Source organism: Medicago sativa, chromosome 4 (assembly GCF_051527215.1).
Source record: "Medicago sativa cultivar Bolivia chromosome 4, Bolivia_mono, whole genome shotgun sequence".
In the NCBI taxonomy this organism is placed as follows: domain Eukaryota; kingdom Viridiplantae; phylum Streptophyta; class Magnoliopsida; order Fabales; family Fabaceae; genus Medicago; species Medicago sativa.
Genome location: NC_140752.1, coordinates 74,650,144 through 74,660,682, shown reverse-complemented (window position 1 = coordinate 74,660,682; position 10,539 = coordinate 74,650,144). Strand labels below are relative to the sequence as shown.

Below are 10,539 nucleotides of genomic sequence, written 5' to 3'. Positions count from 1 at the left end.
AAATTGTCGTGTTTCTATCTCAACATCTGATTCAGCGTAACACCCCAATTTTTCAATGTTATATAGTATATTTATCTTAATAATCACTAACTATTATTATAGATGATTTCACGTGTACGTGTGCACTAATAATTATTGTGATATTTTCGTGTACATTTGATTGACGATAAGGGTGTGCATAGTATAGTATGCTTAAAAAAAAGTGTGTTGCATAGTTATATTTTAGTTTATTCTAGATATTGTCCTATTAATTAAAAATATATAATTATCCTAATACATTGTTAATATTTTACAGTCTCCATTTTAAATATAAAATTGTTAAAAATGAGCTTGTGCATTTTGATTCTTCTATCTACAACTTATTTCTTTGTCTTATATTACGTGCACTTCCCTTGAAATGGCCCAAGTTTCTCAAAATTCAAAAATGAATATATTTTATTACAAAAATAAAAATGAATATATTTTTATATTTTAATTGAATTTTCATTACCATTAAAAAGAAACATTCATCTTAGAAATATGAGTGCTATATACACTTGCTATTTTCTATGTATGAGCATATTTTTCCAGATTCCAATCTGAGCATATTTTTGAACCATTGTACAGAAGATTTTGGTATCCTAGTAAGATTGTTTTTGAAATCCACATAGTAGAGCCCAAAGCGTACTGTATATCCCATGTTCCACTCCCAATTATCAAGCAATGACCACACAAAGTAACCCCTCACATTGCAACCATCTTCCCTGCATTGAGTTCATATTATCTCAGGATCAAGGGAGTTACCAATTAATCTTATATAGTTACATAATCTAGATGCAAAAATTCAAGGACTAATGAATTGCTATAATAATTAATACCTTATAGCAGCTGATAGATTTGAGAGATAGTCCCTATGATATCTTATCCTCTTGTCATCATTTAATGCCTTTTGTAAGGTCATCAAGGGTCTACTTGCATCATCCATTCCTGCAGTAAAAAATATAATAAATGTTAAAAAAAATAATCTGAGCACTGAGATGGATCTAATATCTATGGATTTATAGCGCACTGACACAAACCACGACATTGACGCTGACACATGTTGACACGTGTAATAATTTGAGAAAATTGAATAATGAAATGTTATCACATGTGTCGGTGTCCGACACGTGCCTTCAATCTGAGGTGTCGGTAATACATACACCCTCCGGTCTGATATATAAGCAAAAAAAACAGCTTGCACGGTGATTAAGAAATGCAGTTAGGTGTAATTAATTTTCTAGAATTTGTGTAAAACATAAGTTAAATGGACTATATTGCCCTTTTCTTAAAATTAACACTTTGCTGGAGCTTGTTATTACACCTTCCCACGTGAGAATATGCAGAGCCGTAAGCTACTCATTTTCTGTTGGAAACATCAATTAATCAGACTTGAACGAATTATTTCAAACACATGAGAAAAGGTGTGATTTTCAACAAGGGGTATATTAGGAATAGTAGTCTTAAAAAGTGTGCTTGTAGTTTTTTTTGCTTATATTTGTGACCAAAGATTGATGTCTTTTTTTTGCTTATATATGTGACCGGAGGGTGTAGAAATTATTAAACTCAATCAAGACTGACTTCTGCAGACGAAATTACTAACCATTCTCGGTTATGATCACTGGTGTGTTTCCATATTTACTTTTCACATGCTTCATTAATTTTCTGATTCCCCATGGGACAATGTGTAGCCAACTTGAAGCTGCCTATATAAAAAAATGAAATTGGTGTTGATTTAATAGCATGAAGTGTATATGTAAATTTTAGCAATGTTGGTTTAATTTCTGAGCATACCTTATCTCCAATTGCAGCTCCTCTTCTGTATGCTAAATATAAAAAACTTCCATTCAGCTTAAGGTTATGAATTGATTAAATTAACAAAAAAAAAGGTTTCAAAATTTGCATCAATAACAGCTTACCTGTTGTAATAACAGCAGCATCAGATATAGCATCTTGCATAATCAGTTTATGAATCCGAGTCCTGTCGTTTCGAGCATACAATGAAGTGTAATGGTTTATGCCAATAAAATCCAATGATCCCACTAGCAAGTTTGAGGTTGCATCAGTAATCTCTGGCAATCTTTCAGATACAAGTTTTTGCATTGAGATAGGATATTTTCCAAAGATAAGAGGGTCAAGGAACCTGATTCACATTAGTGTGGAAGATGAGTTCTTAATTTCTTAGTTGTCACAAATTAAGCTATCAAATATTGTGAAAGTCAATTAATCATTAAGCTATGAGTAAGGTTACCATCCCAGTGAAAAGTCCATAGCTCTAGCAGCTGCTTCTTCGTCTTCATCAAGTTCAGTTATAGGTTCGTACCAAACAGCATCTAGTGCTATCCCTATTTTACCTCCTTGTTGTTCCTGGATTATCCGCCGAATAACACAAATATTATTGATATTTTCAGCTTCTTTACAGACTTCTTGTTTTGTTCACTAAGAAATGCTAACGACACACTCATTTCAACATGTGAGATCAATGTCCTAAAAATCAGACTAGAGATTGAACCGGTAAGACCTTCATCTCCCGGAAGAGTCAGATGACAAATACATAAATAAAAAACATAAAAATGAAAACTGATTGAACCGACCGCGTTGAACCGGTTCAATTTGGCTCATCGGACTACAATGTAATCGGGATGAAATTTCCCGGTTGAGCCAGCCAGTTTGATTTTTGAAACGTTGTTTGAGATATAAAGAATGCAATGCCGGTAATATTTTTTTTTATTATTATAAGGTGAATATATGATGTGTTTGGAACCTTGAAATGTAGTTGGTAACTTCTATAGGCAGCAGCATGGGATAAGAGAATGTTATGAGCAACAATGTAAGGTTCAGTGGACGATTTTCCCTTCTTACATACAAGATGACCAAGAAGGGAACATCTTCCTGGTGCTTGAATGCCTAAATCATAGCCATGGAGGGCAAAGTTGTGAGGTTCATTGAAGGTAATCCAGTGCTTAACTCTGTCTCCAAAAGCTTTGAAGCATGTATAGGCATAATGCTCAAAATCTTTTCTGTGAATAAGTAGATGTAAATATGAAGCTCAAAAAACTATTTTTCTCAAAAGACATCTATGCTATGAAGCACTGACACACAAACATGGACACCAGACACGACACTGACACGTCAACATCAATAGTAACTTGAGAAAATGAATTAATTTGAATATAATTGCATGTGTCAGTGTCGTGTCGATGTTTTGGATACCTAGATACTCCTTCGATTAGAAATGTTGATACTATGCATGCTATATAACATTAGAGAACTTACATGATTTGTGTACTTAACCATCCTTCATATTTATCTTCCAGCATCTGTGGAAGATCCCAATGATATAGAGTTACAAAAGGCTGGATTCCTAAGTGGATAGAAAATATACAAATTTAGTGTTACTTAGTTTTTTTTTTCCTTCTATTTTTAAGATCACATTTCAAAATGAATTCTCTAATAACCTTTTTCTAATAAAGCATCAATGAGGGTGTTGTAATATTTTATTCCCTCTTTATTTTGTTCCCCTGTTCCATCTGTTACAAAATGCTGTTATTAGCATTAACATCTACCAAGTTACAAACACATTACATAAGGTTTTGAAAATATCATAACTTACTTGGGAAAATTCTTGGCCATGATATAGAAAATCTATAAGAATCCATTCCCAAATCTTTCATCAAGTTTATGTCATTCTGTATAGGATAGAATTAGTATATGCTTCAATGATTATTATCATTTGTTAGCAATATATGAATTGAAAGGACTAAAGATGAAAAAAAAATAAAAAAAATAAAAGTACCATATTTTTTTTGAAAAAATAAAATTTGGTATGAAATGACAAAAAAAATTGTACAAAAGTTATGGGAAAATTAAGCTTCTCCCTTCCAAAATTGCTCATTCCCTTAATTCAGCTAGAGTTAACTCCCGCTCGACTTTTTTCAGCTAGAGTTAACTTCCGTTGGCACTTTTAAGATCGGTTCAATAACTTTTTAAATCGGTTCAACCGATGTTAAAAGTGTCAGCACAATTTTCAAGCTGCAGTGGTTTCATTCTATATAGAAAATTACAAAAACTACCGTACTACTAACTAACTTTATGGTCAAAAGATATGTTTTGCAACAGTTTACACGTTTGGACTTTATTCCAAGTTATCCCTTTATGCCGATTTTCTATTTTACACAAAGTTGGTGTAACGTTATCATCATTATATGCTTTCATATATCATTATTAATTACTTAGGCGGTGCTCATTCTGACTTGTTTATTCTATATACAGATATTGGCTACATCATACATGCAAAGTAATTGAAGAAGATAAAGAAAGAAAATTGGTGCAAGTTATCTCTATCTAGGTAGAGTAACGTTGAAGTCACCTGAAATCGGTGATACTGATCCACTGCCATATTTGCATTACTGAAGTCCAAAATTCTTCCTATCATAATAATTAAAAACTAAATAAATAAAAATTCTGCCAACTTAAAATCTTATTTTGTTGACTAAAGTATTTTTGGTATTTTCATTTCTACCTGGTATTCTTGAGAAAGTATCCCATATGCTATCTCCTTTATTTCCTTCATCAGCAGCTCCTTCAAACTATGTTACATAAGACATTACTTAAATTTTTTAATAAACTTATACTATTTCAAATTTCAAGTATAAGTTGATTGAATAAATAGTACGTACCTGGTGAGCCGAAGAAGCAGTTCCAAAGATAAAGCCCTCTGGAAAATCTCCTCTGGTAATTGATTCTGCTCTTACAAGGAGTTGGGTTATAAAGAAAAGAATAATAGTATTAGTAACACTAATATTCATGGCGGTTGATGTAGCAAAATTTTCTGTAATTGGTTGTTAGTAGTTTGTGGTTAGAGGCTATATATATAATATGTGTTGCTTTGTTTTTATGTATAGCAAAAGATGCAAGATATCTTTGTCGTAAAGTTGAAAACTAGCTAAATAAGTAATAGACTAATTAAAGAGGATGAGTCTTTCCTTAGAAACTGGCATATGCATGTTATAAATGAATTCTCATTTTAGTGCTTGAGGTGCCAAGTCACTAGAAATAATTTGACCTTAAGGACGTAGACAATCGTAAAATTGATCATTAATTTTTGAAATAAATAAAAAACTTTTTTTGGAGGGATTTGGAATTTTGGATCCTCTCCTTAGGATCCAATTTGGACTATTAGGATGGTGAAGATAAAAAAGTTGTATTCAGAATTTAAGATGACAAGGAAGTTTGAATCTTGGGGAATGGTGCAATCTACGTCAATCGTAGGTTATAGTTGCGGACAAGGGATCATTTGTGTTCTTTTGTATACTAAATTGCCACCTAGAGGGTTGTCTTTCCACTTTTATTGTTTTCCATTTTTAGAGTGATTCTTTTATGTTTTTGGGGGGTGGGTGAATAAGTTTCTCTCTCTATGGGTTATGATATGTATAGACGTTAAAATTAAAATCTTCCCATTTCTCATATGAGATGTTTTGTAAGGATTAATGTCAAAGCATGATATTCTAGTTCGAAAGGTGACCAAAACGTAGGTGGACAACCTCGTCTTATAATCTAAGATCTCGAATGAGATTCAAGCCAACATGCATGGTTCCAAAATTGGTTCGAAGATTTCAAGCCAACATGCATGGTTCCAAAATTGGTTCGAAGATGACGATGTGAGAATTAAACCCAATTCCCACATTGCAATCCTCAACCCAATTTTGATGTCATGTATGTTAAATGAAATTAAATCTCATCCTAAATATTAACTCAAAGGATTGAGGTATTCAAACATATTTATACATTCAACAACCCAAGAACATGATCAATGTGGGACAAATAACAAACTACAAGCAACTTTAACATAGACAACCTCATCTTATGAGCTAGTTTTTGAGAGTAAGATCCAAACCTGTTTAATAAGGTATCATAGTTGAATTACGGATGATAATGTGAGAATTGAACTCAACGCCCATGCTAGGCATTTGTTGAATTGTTGAGAGTTGAAAATTGAGCTATGATTAAGAAAATTCTTGGGTCAACCCAAATAAAATGTGTTTCAAGGTATTGAAATAAATTTAAATAAAGAAAAAAGAGAAATTATATATAAGAGCTATCACGACTCTTTGAAGGCATATCTTTGAAGGCATAGATAGATTTGTTTCAACTAAGAAATGACAAAGCCATTATAAACTCACACACATAAGTGGAGGTACTGAGGTTCGAACCCCGGTCACGGCATCCGGTCTAACAATATCGGCATTTTGCCAGTTGAGCTAGGACTTCTGGATCATCTATGTTTTAATTTATATTTAGGATTTTAAAGAAAATTGAAAGAATATCATAATATATGATCATATAACAAGTCAATCACAATTCATTTATTTTTAAAATCATTTTATAACTTGTTTAATATAAAAATAAAAAAAAATAAAAAAAACCCTCGTATCTCCTCCAAAAGGAATGGATTGTCTCCTGTGTCTTTTGTCTCCAGTTTTCTCCTGTGACAAATCTAGGCCCTTCATTTATTTTAATGGTATAGCAATGGATAGGATTAATAACACATAAATGCAGTTGTTTTGGCCTTTTCCCTGTTCTGTCGATTTCATCTCCCTCTTTTTTTCATGTAAAACATCACAACAACTTCATCTTCAACAACAATAACCACAACAAAAAATTAATAAGTTCCATCTATATTGACATCTAATGAGTTTCATCTAATAATCCAAGCATCTGTCATATAGTTTCCAAGCAATTAATTGATATAATTCCAAGCAATTCTCATTGTTTCCAAGCAATTTACATCAACAGGCGTTGCCACACTGCACCACCGCCGCACTTCCCCACACGTTTCATTTGGAACTAGACACAGGTTGCCGCTACTTCAACCACAGTTTTTTCCCGTCACAAATCACTGTTCTCCCGCCGTGAATCACGGTTTCTAGCGGCACCGGTGTCGAGATCAGAATCATGGAGTTGCAAATCGTAGGAATGGATGTTGTGAACAAGTCGGATTGAGATGAGTTTGTTTGAGGAAAAAGGGGAAAACTGGATCTAGCCAAAACGAACTGATAAACATGGGAAAGGCCAATACGACAAGCTATTTATGAATTATTAATCCTATCCATTGATATATCATTAAAATAAATGAAAGGCTTAGATTTGTCACAGGAGAAAACTGGAGACAAAAGACACAGGAGACAATCCATTCCCCCTCCAAAATTCCCCTCCCAAAGAGATCCTATTCGGAGTAGTGCATGTTTCTGGTTTATGAATAAATATTTAAGTTGAGAAACAATCCGTCACTATGAAACTGGAGACTCGACTTTTATAGTAAAAATAGACCCCTAATAAAAAAACCACAATTTTTTTAAAAAATTAATCTTCTATTTAAATTGAAAATAACACTCGTATAATGATTATTAGCCACCAAAATCAAAATTAGCAATTATTTTTACTAAAGACATGTTTTTTAACTTAGAAATAGAAACATGGAACATGATTTTTTTACTTAGAAATTGAAACATGAAACATGTTTATTTTTCTTTTTTGAGTGGGAGTGGGGATAATTGAGCAATAATTTTTTTCTTGAGGCCCATCACTTTGGGAGGCCCAGCTTGGTTGAGCTCTTTGCCAACTATATTTTTGCCATAAATTAACACAATTAATCAATCACAACCTTTTTACATAAAGTGAATGAGCTCAAATGCCTTCTGTTTTACAAATTTGTTCATGTGACTAATTGTAATTGTTTTTTGTATTTTTGTTTTGAGAAAGTTAAGTTCAATTGGTCGATGGTTAAATCACCTACAATTCTTCAAAGATAACTTAAAAAAACCTATAAAAATAGTATGTTTTTGAGGTACTAAATACTTTGAATGTTAATTAAGACTTATTTTGAATTCAATATTGGAGAAGCCAACGTACGTGGAACTGGATATAATGGACAATAACACGTGTGAAAATTGTTTTATACGATAAGAATAAGAATTGGGCATTAAGTTTTGTTTGGCAACTTCTAATAAAAACTAATCCAATCCACCAACTTAATATGTCCAAACGAATGGAAGAACGCTGGTTCAAAATTCAAACCATCTTCTTAAGAGTTAAGACACAGGGGTTGTGTTAACTAAGAAGCCTTAGCTGTGTATAAATAAATATTTTGGACTGTTTTGTGTCGGCCACAATTATTTAGATAACTTCAAAATTAGATAACTTTGTTCGGTTGGACCATAAAATCAATTATATATGCTTAGTTTAATTATATTTTTGCTTATTGTTAATATATACTTAACAAATTAGATCTAACTAATAGCAAGTAGGAATGTATGATATGATATCTTACCTTTTCTTAGCTCTTATAACATGTATGATCTGTATATCTTTTTTACATAACAAATTGTAAATGAGGGAGACTGTCAAGTCAAACTCTTAAAAGAGCGATCACTTATAAAGACTTTTTTGTTGAGGTGTGCACTTATAAAGACTTAAAATTAAATTACTTGCGAAAATATTTGAAGTATAAGTGACATTTTTTTTAAAACTGGTAATAGACCCGTGCTTCTGCACGGGTCGCATAACATTGCGGTCATCATATAAAAAATAATTACATTGTTAATATTTTCAAATGTGTAAGGATAATAAATGAAAATTATCAACATTTATATAATGTTTCTATTGAATATTTTTTCTTATATATAGAAAATATGTTAAATATTTGAATCGCATATGTTTTAGATTTTATTTTCTTATGTACGCGAAGACAAATTTTTCTATACATGTATAAAAAGTTAATAAAATAATTTTTTTAAAGTTCGTGATTATTTTCAAAATATAAAAATTAATATAATGTTTCTATTAAATTAATTTTTATTTTATATGCAAAACACCCTTCAATGTTTACATCACATCCGTTGTAAATTTTATACGTTTTATCCGCATAAACAAATTTTATGCAAATATATGAGAAGTTTGATATGATAAAATTGTAGAAACTAATTAATATTGTCAAAATATAAACATTAATATAGTGATTATATTGAATAACTTTTTATTTTATATGCAAAACACCGTTCAATGTTTGCACTACACCCATTGCAGATTTTATGTGCTTATAATGTATAAATAAATTTTTATGTACATATATATGAGAAAATCGATATGATAAAATTTTAGAAACTCATGACTATTTTCAATTATGAGAAAATCGATATGATAAAATTTTAGAAACTCATGACTATTTTCAAAATATCAACATCAATGTAATGTTTATATTAAAAACTTTTTATTTTATATCCAAAACACATTTCAATGTTTGCATCGCACCCGTTGCAGATTTTATGTGTTTTATCCGCAGAAACAAATTTAATGTAAATATATGAGAAAATTGATATGATAGAACCGTAGAAACTCATTAATATTGTCAAAATATAAACATTAATATAATGTTTCTATTGAATTACTTTTTATTTTATATATGCAAAACATCGTTCAATGTTTACACCGCACCCGTTGCAGATTTTATGTATTTATATATGCATAAATACATTTATGTACATGTATGAGAAAATAGATATGATAAAATTTTGGAAACTCGACTATTTTCATAATATCAACATCCATGTAGTGTTTCTATTAAATAACTTTTTATTTTATATTTAAAACATCGTTAAATATTTGCACCACACTCGTTGATGATTTTATATGCTTATATATGCAGAGTTTTTTTTTTATGTAATGATATGTGAAAGTCGATATGCTAAAATTTGGAAAACTCGTGACTATTTTCAAAATATCAACATCATTGTATATTTTTTTTATCAAATGAACATCACTCTATCGTTTCTCCAAAACACCATTATATATTTACAACGCATTCATTGTAGAATTTATGTGTTTATATCTCCAAAATAAAAAAAAAAAGATAGTCGTTCATAGTTATCATGATAATATATTGGCTTTTAAAAAGGGACAATTATGAAATTTTATTGAGTTTCGATTTTTATATATTGTTTTTTTAAATAATTTTTTATATATAAGTAGATTAAAAACACAAATAATATTTTAAAATTAAAAGTATTCCAAAGACTTATTAATTTTGCATCCAAAAAACAAATAAATTTGTTGTATCCATCTATCCATGGAAGTGCAGATTAGTTACAATTTTTTTAGTAGATAAAAAAGTGGATATACCATTTTGTTTTTAACTGAAAAACAAATAATATTTCAAAAGTATTCCAAATACTTATTAATTTTGCATCCCAAAAATAAATATGCGTGGAAATTTGTTATATCTGAGGATAATTCAATATTATTTGTTTATAAGTTATTTTTTAAAAAACAAATAAATAGATTTTGTATTTATCCGTAATTATTTTAATAAATTAATTAATTTTATAGTTATCCGTGGAAATTTGTTACAATTGTGATAACCATTATCCATAAAAAATTTAAAAACAATTAAATTAAATTTTGCACAAAGACCATTATGCATATAAAATTAAGCAGATTATGAGTTTTAAAGAAGATGATTATACT

General features: G+C 30.4%; 1 protein-coding gene across 4 annotated transcripts; it reads right to left on the bottom strand.

The window, feature by feature from the left end:
* Nucleotides 1-461: 461 nt before the first annotated feature.
* On the bottom strand, nt 462-5,206 carry BGLU41 (beta glucosidase 41). 4 transcript variants are annotated; one of them, XM_085703420.1, is made up of 13 exons: nt 4,698-5,206; nt 4,541-4,607; nt 4,388-4,446; nt 3,632-3,707; nt 3,477-3,548; nt 3,295-3,382; nt 2,783-3,038; nt 2,270-2,385; nt 1,938-2,161; nt 1,813-1,844; nt 1,622-1,724; nt 858-966; nt 462-743 (listed from the first exon to the last, which is right to left on the bottom strand). In XM_085703420.1, exons 1-13 carry the CDS (start codon nt 4,824-4,826, stop codon nt 527-529), a joined length of 1,548 nt encoding a protein of 515 aa, XP_085559546.1. In that variant the 5' UTR covers nt 4,827-5,206; the 3' UTR covers nt 462-526. The 4 variants fall into 4 exon arrangements, with proteins under 4 accessions (XP_085559546.1, XP_085559547.1, XP_085559549.1 ...); XM_085703421.1 differs by lacking the exon at nt 3,477-3,548 and having other exon boundaries at nt 4,698-4,956; XM_085703423.1 differs by lacking the exon at nt 4,388-4,446 and having other exon boundaries at nt 4,698-4,861.
* Nucleotides 5,207-10,539: the final 5,333 nt, after the last annotated feature.

Coding starts and splice junctions, on each gene's coding strand:
- BGLU41 (XM_085703420.1), bottom strand. CDS start 4,826: ATGAATATTAGTGTTACTAATACTATTATTCTTTTCTTTATAACCCAA. Junction 3,708..4,387: donor ATCAGTATCACCGATTTCAG/GTGACTTCAACG, acceptor TATCCTATACAG/AATGACATAAACTTGATGAA. Junction 967..1,621: donor AGTGATCATAACCGAGAATG/GTTAGTAATTTC, acceptor TTTTTACTGCAG/GAATGGATGATGCAAGTAGA.